Here is a 15,251-nt window from a genome sequence, read left to right as displayed (position 1 = left end):
GGAGCGCAAAGCACTCTCCACCACCATGCCACTCTGACAGACGTGGCTCTTTTCTCGCTGTCACACTCATTGATTGGTATTATTTTTTTCCCTCGTCACTCTTAGGCGCTGTGTAATCTGTGGTCAGAGTGCTGCTTTTTTCCAGCGCCTCTTGGACCTGACATCACACAAACACTCTTGTGGTTTTGTGGTCAATCTCAATTAATCGTCCAGACCGGGGTGGCGGAGAGGGATTATTTCAGACCGGCACACTTAACACACGCCTCTCTTTCAAGTCGAATTGTAAGAAAGTCTGCTGAGCTGTTATTGAAATTTAGACACAAGAAAAACAACTTGTTTTACAGTTTATACGTCTAGTAGTTATGCTTTATGACATCAATAAACTATCCTAACTGGATTATTAGTTTAAATTGTTTTTGAAGTTTGATGTTTCCAACACTCCCAAGCACATGAGAATAAACATGTGATCCTCAGGACTGAAACATGAATGACGTATAGCTAAAAGTTGTAATTGGAACAACACGAATGTGGCTAATAAAAGGGAATGAAGCAGTAAAGCATCATTTCAGATAGTGTACAAACAATTTTAAAATACTAAACAGCAACAAAAAAAAACACTATAGCACTATCCTACACACCTGTTTGTTGCTATACATCACCTCACGCATACGTTCTCATCTATGAAGTAACTGAATGCATTGGCATAAGTCTGAATAACTGAAATTATCACATGCAATACCATTCAAACGTTTGGGATCAGTAAAATCCTGAAAAAATCAGTTTACATAAAAAAATATTAAGTAGCTCAATTGTTTTCAAATTTGATAAATATGCACAGTTTTATTTGAGCACCAAATCAGTATATTAGAATAATTTCTGAAGGATCATGTGACATTGAAGGCTGGAGTAACGGCTGGAGTAAAAATTCAACTTCGCCATTACATGAATAAATTACACTTTAAAATATATTCAAATAGAAACTAGTTATTTTTAATTATAAAAAAATATTTCAAAATATTACTGTTTTTATTGTATAGCTTTGGTGAGCATAAGAGACTTATTTCAAAAACATTAATAAATCTTACCGACACCAAACTTTTGTACAGTAGTTTACTTCTTATTTATTCAAGGTGATTAATCAATAGTTTCCAGTGACTGCAGAATTTGTGAAAGCATATTATTTAGGGTAAATTCCCTGTTGAAGACCAAAAACACTGTTAAGCTTGGCTATAAAGATGCAAAATGCCTGCAGTGCAACAAATTATTTAAATTGGGAAGGAATGGATTTGTTGTGATGGATGCGCAAAGTAGGCTCACACTGACTGATCCAATCACAATGGAGATTCATTTGCAAATTATTCCTGAACTAATATAGCTCGAAGACATAAATCAAGCTGTAGAAAACACAAAATAATACAGATCTTATAAAACAGCTATTTGAGAACTGATGAAGAGCTTAAATTGTAGAAATGAGCAGAAAACGCTACACGTTCAGCTCGGGTATTTAGCTTGAAAAAGTATATTCTTACACGTCACCCAAAAACATATTGCTGTAGAAAAAGCATAAGGTGACAAATTGTTCTTATGTTGTATTATATTTATGAGTTCAGGCCCTTATAAAGTACTTCATCATTTTTGTAAAAAGAAACGGTAAAACGGTAAAAGAAGCTTGTTAAAAATGGTGTTGATGTGTGTGTGTCTGCTTGATTTACTAGAGGTCCTAAGGGAGTGTGACTGGGGGCAGAGGGGGGAGGAATCTGTGGATTTTAATAAGGCCAACTGAGCTAATATTGTAGGGGTTGAAACAGAAGCCAGTGTACCGAGCTCAAACATTTGAAGAGGGAGGTTGAGGAACCCCGAGTGTGGTGTGTAGGGGTTGGTCTGTCCCGGGGCAGAGCAAACGTCGTCTGAGGCGGGCAGCAGCAGAAGAAAGGACACATTGTGACCCAGCTCCAGCACCTCGTGTGTGTAAAGACGGAAGTGCTTGGCCTGTGTGGGACACACAGACACACACACAGACTTTAACTCACGAGGGTCGAAGGGTAACAATGTTATGCCATAACTAAGTAGCGAGCAAAAATTCCAAAACTCAGTAGTATCTATCCATCTGTCTATCCATCCATCTATGTCCATCCATACATCCATTAACCTATCTATCCTTTCTATCTATTCATCCATCCATCTGTCTATCCATCTATCTATTCATTCGTCTTTTTCTGTCCATGCATCTTATCCCCTCTATCCGTCTATCTATCCATCCTTCTTTGTCTACCCATCCATCCATTCATCCATCCATCCATAACATCTGTCCCCTCTAACTACCCATTTATCGATCCCTTCTATCCATCCATCCATCTTTCTATCCATCCATGCTAGGGATGTAATGATTCACTCAACTCATGATTCGATTCACGATTTTGATTTCACCATTCGATTCGATTCACGATTTATTTATTTTTTACAAAATTAGATTTAAGACAAATTATAAATTAAATGTGTCCTTTTATTATTGCTTGGACAAAATGCCGCACATTTCTTTGTGAAATTGAAATATAACTATAATAATATGCTAATATAGCACTTGCATATTATTGCTCTTTTGTTGGTTTTGATTGCTTCTATTGTCCTCATTTGTAAGTCGCTTTGGATAAAAGCGTCCGCTAAATGACAAAATTTAAATATAATGTAAATTTAAATAACAAAACTAAATTGAAATTTTAAAACAAGCCCCAAATCAAATACATAAGTAACACAAATAAAAGAAATCTCTGTGCTCTTTCCATTTAAAATTAGAGGCAACCACTGCATTTTAATCATGATCCAAACAAAGATGCTGCATACATGCAACATAGTCCGTTTTTAATCTAAATTAGATTGTATAATTTTGAAATTTGAAGCAAAAACAGAATGGTTTGACTTCAGTTTTGTGAAACTATACATAAAAATATCTGCATGAAACAGTGGACGAGCTGAATGAGACGCAGATTCACTCTCTGCCAGCAGTTGGCGCTCAAAGCGTTTCCTTGGGTTCCGCTGTAAACAAAGCAGCGCTGCACTTATGAACTTTAATATGCATTATACAGAGGCAAGATGAAAAGAACAAATTATATATAAACTTTTCTAAAGACAGTAAGCTCCCAGTATAAACTCCTACCACTAAATTAATTGTGATTTGTTTAGCATCTCAACCGATTTGAATCGTCACATATTTGAATCGATTTTCAACTGGCTCGCGGTTAATCGTTACATCCCTAATCCATGCTATTCAAACTACCCATCTATCTATCTATCTATCTATCTATCCATCTATACAGATCTCAAAGTATTAAGTAAAATATATTGACAAACTTTATATTTTTTTATGATTGTGGTGCTTTACACAATGATACCACAAACCTGTCCAGTAGACTGCAGTACCTGGTGGAGAGGTAGATTGATCTGGTGCAGCAGACTCTTAATGGTCGTCTGGAGCTCAGAGAAGAGGAGGCAGTCTGTAGCCTGATCTGCTCTTTCCACCTCCACAGGGCCAGACAGTGACTGCAGCCATTCCCACTCATTCCTGGGTGGGAAGAGACAGCATTTAGTCAACATACACACAGCTCTATATTACTGTATCCAGTAGTGTCCTTGACAGAGTGGTTTCCAAAGGCTAGTGGGATGGCATGTCTGATTTTTAGGATAAGGTTTAGTGAGATGCTTGTGGCCAACCACAAAAAACTCTTCCTTTTAATCTGAACATTTTACACCAAGAAAAGTTCTTAAATGTCCAATAATGCTAAAACAGGTGCCTAGGAACGAGACAACGCTTGGGTATTTGTTGCAGAGAGAATTAAAAAAATATATTGCAAAGAGAATTTAAAAAGAATTATTACTCTAATATCTGTGACAAAATATCCATAAATCCAAAGAAAACTAGAATTTTACAGTTAGGTAAAATGATTTAAAATTAATTTAACTTTCTATAAATTTCATAAAAAACTGAGAGGATGAAAAGCATCAGCTCACAGTACGCGGGTAAGATGATGACGGGGGAAAATTAAGTCATTTGGTCTTAGTCTCAAGGACACCCTCAAGGCGGTTGGTGGAAAAAAAGGAGAATTTCTTTGCTCCAGAGGTTTTCCTCGAGCCGTGAGTGGGCATCGTCCTGTGTGAACCTCCCACTGACTTTCACAGTCCGGCCCCATAGTAAATTTTGTTTTACTACCACACAGAGCTGCAGGATAATACTCTCCCTGTCTCTAGCTACCTACCAAGGTCAACACCATGACCCGAGATGAAAATAAATAAATAGCTCCTTTACCGAACAAAAACAAATAGCAGTTTTGTTTTGACTGTAAAAAATGGTGGTGTCAAGAAACTATGTAAGCCTGTGGTGAGGGGGAACCCGACGTGGAGTTCAGGCATATTTCAATCTTCTCAGGTACACTCACTCTGGAGAGCTCGTATTCGCTTCACCAGTAAGAAATACGGTGCTATAAAAGGTTCAAAACTGAACGTTCATATCAATAACATTTATTAAATTGCATAAGAGGTTTTTATGATGAGTCAAGATGTACATATACATTTGCTGGTATTTTGGTAAAAGCAATAAATGAATAAAAAAGGAGAAAATATTTCTATGATTTAATTACAGCCTTTGAATATATGCTTTAATTGTCTGTCTTTGTCTGTAATCTTTATCCAATGGTTTTAAACCTAGGGTCTTTTTTCCTCCATATTTTTGAGATGGAAAAAAAAGAGAAAAGACTTAAAGAGAAAAAATGCTTCTGAGAACTGCAAAATGCAGGATGATTTGAGGAAAACATTTTCCCGCAAGTTTGTGGGCCAAGCTATTGAAGCTTATTACCATGGGATTTAAAAAATAAAAAAGGTAATTGGTCTTTTTATCTCACAGACTTTTTTTCTTGCAAATCTGAAATATAAAGAATTGTGAGATATAAACTCAGAATTCTTCTCTTGCAATTCCTTTTATATTTCAGTTTATATTTAGCAATTCTGACTTTTTTTGAGTTTACATCTCACTTTATTTTTTGTTTGTTTGTTTCTGTCACAAAATTAAAAATACAGAAGTTAATCGACTTTTATCTCACAATTCAGACTTTTTTCTCACAATTATGAGTTATCATTTTGTGATTCTCAGTTTATATCTCGATATTCTTTTTCTCAGAATTGCACAAAAAAAATTCCAACATGACATGAACTCAGGTAAAAAGTGGCAATTACCTTTTTTATATCTTCCATAAGTAGCTCATGACAATAACAACAAAACTGGCAATGTGCATGTGCTCTACACCAGAGGTCCCCACTACCGGGCCGTGGAAGAATTGCTACCGGGTCACAAGAACGTTCTGGGAAAAATGTGTATAGATATGACATTAACATTGCGTGTTAATGATTGTTCTTATTATTCAGTATTTTCGTTGTATGCGATTGATATGGAGTAGCAATTTGACGATTTCATGCTAAATAAGTAAATGAAAGATATTTTCTGCTCTGATCTGTCACGTATTAGAGCCTTATATTAGGGGTTAAACGGATCGATTGACCAATTTACATGTTCAAGCAATTTTAAACCACAAGAATAAGAAACGAAAGAGAGCTTAATTCGATACTAACGCGCTGTTCTCGCACACAATCAAAGCGTGCACAAGCATATAGAGATGTGTTTCAGACAGCGTACATTATATAGGCTATATACAGTGGGTACGGAAAGTATTCAGACCCCCTTAAATTTTTCATATGGCAGAGTGGCCCGACGGAAGCCTCTCCTCAGTGCAAGACGCATGAAAGCCCGCATGGAGGACTCCAAGATGGTGAGAAATAAGATTCTTTGGTCTGATGAGACCAAGATATAACTTTTTGGCCTTAATTCTAAGCGGTATGTGTGGAGAAAACCAGGCACTGCTCATCACCTGTCCCAACAGTGAAGCATGGTGGTGGCGGCATCATGCTGTGGGGGTGTTTTTCAGCTGCAGGGACAGGATGACTGGTTGCAATCGAGGGAAAGATGAATGTGGCCAAGTACAGGGATATCCTGGACGAAAACCTTCTCCAGAGTGCTCAGGACCTCAGACTGGGCCGAAGGTTTATCTTCCAACAAGACAATGACCCTAAGCACACAGCTAAAATAACGAAGGAGTGACAACTCTGTGACTGTTCTTGAATGGCCCAGCCAGAGCCCTGACTTAAACCCAATTGAGCATCTCTGGAGAGACCTAAAAATGGCTGTCCACCAACGTTTACCATCCAACCTGACAGAACTGGAGAGGCTCTGCAAGGAGGAATGGCAGAGGATCCCCAACTCCAGGTGTGAAAAACTTGTTGCATCTTTCCCAAAAAGACTCATGGCTGTATTCGATCAAAAGGGTGCTTCTACTAAATACTGAGCAAAGGGTCTGAATACTTAGGACCATGTGATATTTCAGTTTTTCTTTTTTAATAAATCTGCAAAAATGTCAACAATTCTGTGTTTTTCTGTCAATATGGGGTGCTGTGTGTACATTAATGAGGAAAAAAAATTAACTTAAATGATTTTAGCAAATGGCTGCAATATAACAAAGAGTGAAACATTTAAGGGGGTCTGAATACTTTCCGTACCCACTGTATATTATAGGCTATATATATTAGGATATATCCCACCCCCAAACGCCCCCCAACCCCCCCACTCCAGCCGGTCCGCAAGAAAATTTTTCAAAAGTAACCGGTCCGTGGTGTAAAAAGGGTTGGAGACCCCTGCTCTACACCAAAGTTTAATGAACAAAAAACCTTTCTAACTACTTGACATTTAGTTCAAAATGGCCCGTGACCTAAAATAAGTTGACACCTCTGATATAAAGAGAAAAACACTAATAATATGAAATAGCTGTAGAAGTAAGTGTAAAAATCAATAATGTTGAAGTACACTCTAAGCTGACCTTGACACATTCCAGTTGTCTCGTATCTTGGTGTGGCAGAGCATGTTGGGCATACGTTGAGGAACCAGAACTTTGATCTGATCCACAGAGCTGCTGAGCTTCAGGTAACCCAGATAAAGTCCAGAGGACAGCCGATGCTGACTTCGTCGCTGATAGGCCAGAATGTCCTACAATCAAAATAATAGTTTAAATTACAATCTTTTTTTTCTTTGAATGGTGGATTATTTACTTAATACCACCCTACATCTTATTCCATTCCTTGTAAATTCTATTCTATTCCATCTATTTACCACAACTGTAAATATTTTTTTTTTCTATTTATGTTCATATATATATATATATATATACACACACACATATGTGTATTTTATTCACATATCTTTAATTCTTATTATCTGTGTGTTGTTGTCGTTGTTGTCTCTGTGTACTGGAAGCTTCTGTCACCAGAACAAATTCCTTGACAATAAAGCTCTTTCTGATTCTGATTATTTGAGGTATCATTAATGTCTGCAGACTAAACAGTGCAAGAGTTGACGTTTGAGTCAGGACAGAGCTGTATTTACCTGTATGGTTATGAGGAGGATGTCCAGGGCATATGGTTCCTCAGGAGTGGAAAGAGACTTCCTCTGACTCTGCAGTTTGGATACCTGCATCCACTTCCCATTGAAAAAGGAATAAAGGCTATCCATCTCCCTCACTGTCACAAGCAGGACATTCCCATGACGGTCTTTAATAGGCTCATAATGGACTCGGCCCAAATTGTGAGTGCCCAGAAGATTCTGTTTGGAGAAAGACAGCGAAATAGAGAAGAATTTAAACCTCTGACGCTTTGCATGGTGTCCACTACAAAACAATTGTTATTATTTATTTTGGTTGTGACATTGAAACCACCATGGAACCGATAATAATATATAATATAATAAAGACTGTCCTCTTTATCATATCATTGTGCTTTTGATTTATGACAATAGAAATACAAAATACCTGACAAAAAGGACAAAGCACCCAGTATTTCTCTCAAAGTGTAATTCTCTCAAAATTTGATAATAAAATACATAAATTAATTAAATAATTGTTATATTGTATATGTATTGCATTGAAAAAGAAATATTTTAAATATTTTAATTTAACTTTCAGGGATGCATTATAAAATATGCTCAAACACAAACACAGACACACACTCTGCTCAGAGTCCCACATAAGAGATTATCCCACTCAATTTCAATTTGTACTGAGATCAAATCCCATTATAGTGATAAATTGTTAGCAAGGCTCATCACGGGCTGGCAAACCTGCAGTTGGCCCGCGGCTGCCAGCATCTTCTGTCTGGACTGCAGAGTGGAAGAGGAAGAGGTGGAGACTGCCAGGCTCTGTCTCAGCCACCGGATGTCTTCCCACATACAGGACAGCTGCAAAATAAACACACACGTACACTTATGAAGTTGGAGGAAGTTATTTACCTAATTCCTCGACATCATTCAGTGCCAGAGTGCTTTATCTTCAGTGAGGCGATATCTCTGCTATAAGGTGCTTTAGACGGAAAAGTCCATCATTTTTAAAGAAGAAACCATCTGTGTGCCTGCCTGTTTATGTGACTGTTTAACCTTCAAACTATTTTAAACTTGGAGACAAGGTTCATCAAGTCAATATCAAAATTTGCCTTAACAAACTTTCATTTTTTAGTTGCATATTAGGAGACAAGTTGTAAAATAAACATTTGGATGTGGATATGAGTGCTTAAAATGCAGCAAGGTTCATTCCATGAGTATAACTTTACCTCCAATCTCACCATAAAATCTAGAAGTATTTGGCTATCAAACAAAGAGCTATATTCTGCTAAGACTCTCTCTGCTTCTTGCATCACACCCCTTTAGCCTTGTAATGATGGGCTAATTACAAATGCAAGGCCTAACGTCAAAAGTGTGGTGACTGTTCACTTTGACAGAATATATTTAGGACGCTAAGCTGACCGCAGGCTGCATTTGGAAGAAACCAACAAAAATATTGACGCTTGTCAAAGAGATGTGTAATGAAAACACAGAAAATGTATGTTTCAGTTCAGTGTTAACAAAACGCACGTTACTTTAGTGCAGTTTCTCTCCTGACCTCTCCGCTGCTTAATGTCGCGGTTGACTGTATGTTTTTACATACCTTGGTGAACCACAGAAAGTCCTGCATGAGGGAGCTGCTGTATGAGTCGTCCACCTCCACTATGGGGATCTGATCCTCATTAGTCACTAGCAGACTGTCCTTATGGTAAAATACAGATGCTATATAAACTCCCCTGAAAAAGAAAAAACAGCCAAGAGAACCTATTCAGAACAAGACGAATTCAGCCTTTTCAGCTATAATGTTAATTCTACAATGCTTGGCACTTTCAAAGAATATAGTACAAAATAGGGCCTGAAACTGCTAAAGAGGGGGGTCTTCTTTTTTTTCCCGCAAATATTTAGTGATATGAGTTTTTTAAAGTTAACATAATGTTGACCGTTAAACTCACAGCAAGCAAATAAAATATTACATTTTTATTTTAGATATATTCATTAGCAGAGACAGCAAAGCAACTTAAAAATTAGCAGTACAACAAAGCAATATTATAGTTCAATGTAATAATTATACAGGTTTTATTTTCTATTCATTGTAAAAATGTTTGCAGTTTTTGCAACTCTTGCCATTTCTAAATGGCTAAGACAGAACTGCTTGTGGTTTCAACAAACCCATCGCTTTATCAAAATGTCACCATCCAGTTAGGCTCATCAACCATAACTCCTTCAAAAACAGCTAGAAACCTTGGAGTTGGGATTGATGATAAGCTGAATTTCTCAGACCACATTGCTAAAACTGCCCAGTCCTGCAGATTTGCTTTATACAACATTAGGAAGATCAGGCCCTTTCTTTCAGAACATGCAACACAACTCCTTGCTCAAGCTCTTGTTCTATCCAGGCTGGACTATTACAATGCTCTCTTGGCAGGTCTTCCAGCCACTTCTATCAAACCTCTACAATTAATCCAAAATGCCGCTGCAAGATTAATCTTTAATGAGCCGAAAAGAATGCATGTCACACCTCTGTTCATCAATTTGCATTGGCTACCAGCCCGCTTGCCCGCCCGTGCCCAGGCCGCCGAGTTGTCTCGTCTGGCGCAACACTGGCTGTTGGACGGGGGTCCTACGGCCGCCCACGTAGCGGAACTCGTGGTGATCGATCGACTCCTCAGAGCTCTACCACGGACCCACCGCCAAGCCGTGGGGATGCGGAACCCCGCTACAACCCTGGAGCTCGTGGAGGCAATGGAGCTGGCGGAGTTGCCTCCATTGCCTTTTCCCTGGAGGGTGGCCCAGGAGCAACGCACGCCGGAGGGTATCTCCCGACCAGTAAGCAGGCCGGCGGCTCCCACTCCGCGTGTTCTCCACAACGCCCGGGCAGACCCAGGTGCTCCGGCATGACATCCGGACACCCCCAGGGGTCATTGTTAAGCAACGGCCCTATCGGATCCCGGAAGCTCGTCGGCAGGCTATTGAGACGGAAATCCAGCAGATGTTGAAATTAGGGGTGATTGAACCATCGCGCAGCCCATGGTCCAGCCCAATTGTTCTGGTTCCCAAACCAGACGGCACCCTCCGCTTCTGCAACGACTTCCGACGCCTAAACGAAGTGTCGGAGTTTGACGGGTACCCAATGCCTCGGGTGGACGAGCTCCTAGATCGCCTGGGAAGGGCCCGGTACATCTCCACTCTTGACCTCACGAAGGAATACTGGCAGGTACCCCTCTCCGAAAATGCAAAACCTAAAACGGCTTTCTCTACTCCTAGTGGCCATTGGCAGTACCGGACCCTTCCGTTCGGCCTACATGGGGCCCCAGCCACGTTCCAACGGATGATGGATGTCCTGTTACGGCCGCACCAGCAGTATGCCGCTGCGTACCTGGACGACGTGGTGATCCATTCGGAGCGTTGGGAGGACCACCTACACCGTCTGCGGGGGGTGCTGCTGGAACTACGGAGGGCTGGACTCACCGCCAACCCTCGCAAATGTCACCTAGCGTCCTTCGAGGCGAAGTACCTGGGGTTTCAAGTAGGACGCGGCCTCATCAAGCCCCAGGAAAAAAAAGTCGAGGCAGTGCACGCCGCCCCGAGCCCCAGCACGAAGACCCAGGTACGAGCCTTTCTAGGGTTGGCGGGGTATTATCGCTGTTTCATCCCTAACTTCTCCTCGATAGCCGCCCCTCTGACAGATCTGACCAGGAAGGGGCAGCCAGAGCGAGTGGCCTGGAACGCTGAGGCGGAAGAGGCATTCCAGGGAGTGAAGCGGGCGCTCACGTCCGAGCCGGTCCTGCGCGCCCCGGATTTCGGATGCCCCTTCCTGCTGCAAACGGACGCCTCCGACGTGGGATTGGGAGCGGTCCTGTCTCAAATCCAGGGCGGTGAGGAACATCCCGTCTTATTTATTAGCAGGAAGCTGACCCCGACCTCACCTCAGGACACAGCGCACTCACTTGAGCACATTCCCTGTGAATAAATCCACCCTCCGGGGTATTTATTGGAGCTCTCCTTGTCGCGTGTTCCTTCCACCCTGTTACAATATATACACACACCTTGCTATGTGTACTGCGTTAGGCTAATCAAGACTTGTCATTTGCACTTATATATTGTTGCTCTTTTGTTAGTTTTGACTGCTTTTATTGTCCTCATTTGTAAGTCGCTTTGGATAAAAGCGTCTGCTAAATGACTAAATAAATAAATACATTTAAAAAAAAATAAATGTGGTTAAAAACCCTAGACAGCAATTTAGTCATTTTCTAGCAATAAATATCACATAAACATTCAAATTAAAGACAAAATTGTTTTTTGTCATCTTTTTTTTTTTTTACTGTTCATGTAATATCACAATTAATTATAAACGAATTACAATTATAAATAAAGGCATTATAAATATAGTTGGTTAATTAATAATTAATTCAAAAGATTCTTTAAAAATTATGACATGATTTTAACAAAATTATGACAATTATATGATTTTGATTGCTGGATTCAGTTGAAAAGGTCAAATTCTGCTCAATGCTCAAAAATGCTCAAAACTATTTTCATGCACATATCTAATAGCACAACAATCCAGCAATAACAATTTTTGCCTCTAATGCTGCAATAAATGCTAATGTGACACTAATATGTAATCTTTTTGTGGGAAAGTGCCACCTTGTGTAATATGCTCATACCACCTTTTGAGACTCTTGACAAATTTAGTAGATGAGTGAAAAAGGTGTTTCAGGCTCCGGGACACTGACTGTTTACGACTTGGATTCTGCAACTTTGATGTGTCTGGGGAAAAAAAGGAGTCAAGATGAACAGACAGGTAAAAACAACAAAATATATAGACTTGGTAGATTCCTATGGGAGACTGAAAATAGTGTGAGAGACCTACAATGGAAAAACTGTGTGAAAAATCATCCTATATATCTGCAAGGTACTCTACTGAAAACGGTGGGTTCTTAGATTCATTCTGACTTCCTTAAAATTGACTAGTTGTTTAGAAAACCAAGTGATTTATTGAGTATGAACTTGGTCATCCTCTTGAGATTAACATTTCCGAATTGCTTGAAAACTGTTGTCATCAAAACAAAAAAATCATTGTAAAGAGCAAAACAGACCAAACAACATGCTGAATGAAGGAATAAACGTAGAGCACTTTGAAGACAGACAGGGTGAAAGAGCCTCAGGGTCGTAAGTGAGGGTTCGGGGGAGTCAGGCCACCGACAAACCGGTTATCTGGAACATTTCAGCTGCGTATCTCCCGCTTCAAGCGCAGCCATATCAGCCCAAATTTCAGCGATGCCAATCTTCAGACGTCCCTGTTTTTGTGAAATTAAGCGTCACGTAATTGCCCCCCGTGTAAACAGCAGGGCAGACGGAACAATCCATTTGGCTGAGAAGCTGTTTACAATGTGAAAGTGGCCATCAGAGCGAGCGAGTCACTGTGAGAGCAATCACGCTAACCTAGTCTCCGTGTCTCCACCGGAGGGGCTTGAAAGGGAGGTAGGAAGGCAGATTTTCTGTTTGAAAATCACTATCAAACTCTTCAAGGAATAATGTGTCTTACAAGTCCCTTAAGAAGATTAAACCTTGGCCCCTTTGACCCTACAGTGGCGACTGTTAACAGTACGTGATTAAATGCGCGCACTGATTGTTTCCTGCTTGGCTAGATATTGAAATAACGTAACCTCAAAACCGCAACAGAGAAACTTACTGGAATCTCAAGACAATTACGTCCCTATTGAAAAAAAAAGTCAACTTTGATTACATACGCTGGAATATCACAACCAGACAAGTTTGGATGTCAACCACTATTTTTGTATTACAACAAGTAGGAGTGAGAACATAATTATCCACTTTGGGAACACATTAAATCCGTTTGAACATTTTTATGTGAAGATCAGCGGTAGTTTCCAGTCTCCGCAAACAGAGCCACTGCACGTGTTGATAAGTTGAGTGCAGAATTCGTATTTATTTCTCCCTCAGAAGGTTAACTGGCTTTGACAAGCAGATTATAAGACATGAGTGCATTGGCCTCCTGTGCCACCAAACTGTCACACTAAATAAATAAAGAAATGCCTTTTCATTTATGAAAGCAAAAAGAAGAAAAAAACGGATCGCCTTTGATTAATGACTTGGCAATCCATCTGTCTACCGCAGAGTGAGGGCAACCATAAAATGAGGTGAGTGAGAGTCGGAGAGACGGCGAGTGCTGGTAGCATTCTTCATTCTAACTAATTTAGCGGGGGTCAACGGACCCTTTTCAGCATACGAGAGCGAGCGAGATCATCCATAACGATCGTGGCCAGACTTTCCAGGCCCTCGTTGACAGAAAGCGCTTACATAGCAGCGGCAGAGAGCGGAGGTGTGCGTGTGAGCGATCGCGCTGTTCGTGTGGGTGTTGCTGTGTCTCATGCAGGAACACTGGGAGCTGTGTGCACGACGCACACACACACGCGCACACACACACACACACACACACACCTCGGCTTGAGAGCAACCTCTCAGCTCCACATATACACATCATAAATTAAGATAACCTCTGCTTAAACGAGCTGTATTTTTTTCAGAGTGGTTTTTATAGTGGTGTTATTGTACTGATGCTGATTAATTTAGCAGATTTATTTTCGAACACCGTCGCTCCAAAAATAACTTGGGTAAATACATTGCCCCTGCCAGCATGTGTGCTTATGGGGGACATATAATGCACACATATTGCAAATAAATTTCATAATCATTATTTTTTATATTGTTTTCTAGCAAATATCTCTATAAGTCCTTATAACTAGATTAATATCTTAAGAAATGTATTCTTGCTTGCTTATTCTCTAATTATTTGCATTTCACTTCTGTCCCAGAATGTGTACTATGTCTTTGACAGTGTGGTAAGAAACATAAACAAGATATTGTACTATTTTGTTTCTAAGGATTTTTATTTTTTATTGGAATATTTTAACTGAAATTTTTACTATTCAATATATATTCTCTGAAAACAAGTCGTATTATCTAACACCCACACCAAAAACTCATAAGACCTAAATACTGGTATCGGTATCGGGCCCGATACTGAGCTCCTGTACTCGTACTCATACTCGTTAAAATGCCCCGATACCAAATGCTGATACCACACAGCATGTGATAAGTGCCATATTCAGACAAAGAAACACCGACAACAGACAGCAGAATTGAGTTATTAGAACTTAAAGATGTCTACGAAGTATATGTATGCAATGAATATAAAACATTCAGTATTAATGCCTGTATAGCTGATTTGCCCCAGCTGGAAAGCAAATCACGCTGAGTGGATTGAGCGCGCGGCAGTGCAGATGAGCGAGCTTGTCGAGTGACTATCCCTTTCTCACAGACAGCACTGGAAAGTTTGTAGTTCGGTCGGATATGTCAAAAAGAAGTAAGTAAAACAATGCACACGTTACTTAATGGTAGGGAGGGAGGGAGAGAGAGAGAGCGTGCACTTCTGTTGTGTGATCTTTACTGATGTTCGCTCACTTAGCATGCATCATTTGGATTAAAACTAAATCGTAAATATAAGACAATTTATATGGTCATTCACTATAATCGTCATTTATTTTCACCCTTAAGCATACACGACTTTCTGGCGAAAGTGAAACTAACAGCCTGTGTGAAATGCGCTAGGTTGTACTGTACTTGTCTCATTCTGCACCAGGACAAATACGTGCACGCGTTGCGCATGTTTTGCTTGCTTCATGAGTGTTTCTGCATTATATGAGTGGCTTTGGAAAATAAATCGCTGCACATTTCAGATGAAAAAAACGTGACTTCTATTTAT

At 39.9% G+C, this 15,251-nt stretch overlaps 1 protein-coding gene across 1 annotated transcript in view; it reads right to left on the bottom strand.

The window, feature by feature from the left end:
* The window catches only part of ankfn1a (ankyrin repeat and fibronectin type III domain containing 1a), a 116,386-nt gene that overhangs the window by 5,118 nt on the left and 96,017 nt on the right, over positions 1 to 15,251 (bottom strand). The window contains exons 16-23 of the mRNA XM_016267261.1: positions 12,133 to 12,232; positions 9,066 to 9,198; positions 8,207 to 8,323; positions 7,478 to 7,693; positions 6,915 to 7,081; positions 3,418 to 3,559; positions 1,704 to 1,989; positions 245 to 300 (exon numbers count right to left, since the gene is read on the bottom strand). Coding sequence (XP_016122747.1) covers positions 245 to 300; positions 1,704 to 1,989; positions 3,418 to 3,559; positions 6,915 to 7,081; positions 7,478 to 7,693; positions 8,207 to 8,323; positions 9,066 to 9,198; positions 12,133 to 12,232 — 1,217 coding nt within the window. The remainder of the gene's footprint in view (positions 1 to 244; positions 301 to 1,703; positions 1,990 to 3,417; positions 3,560 to 6,914; positions 7,082 to 7,477; positions 7,694 to 8,206; positions 8,324 to 9,065; positions 9,199 to 12,132; positions 12,233 to 15,251) is intronic.

Source organism: Sinocyclocheilus grahami, unplaced genomic scaffold (genome assembly GCF_001515645.1).
Source record: "Sinocyclocheilus grahami isolate Dianchi unplaced genomic scaffold, SAMN03320097.WGS_v1.1 scaffold36.1, whole genome shotgun sequence".
Taxonomy (NCBI): Eukaryota; Metazoa; Chordata; class Actinopteri; order Cypriniformes; family Cyprinidae; genus Sinocyclocheilus; species Sinocyclocheilus grahami.
This window is presented reverse-complemented; position numbering and strand designations above follow the sequence as displayed.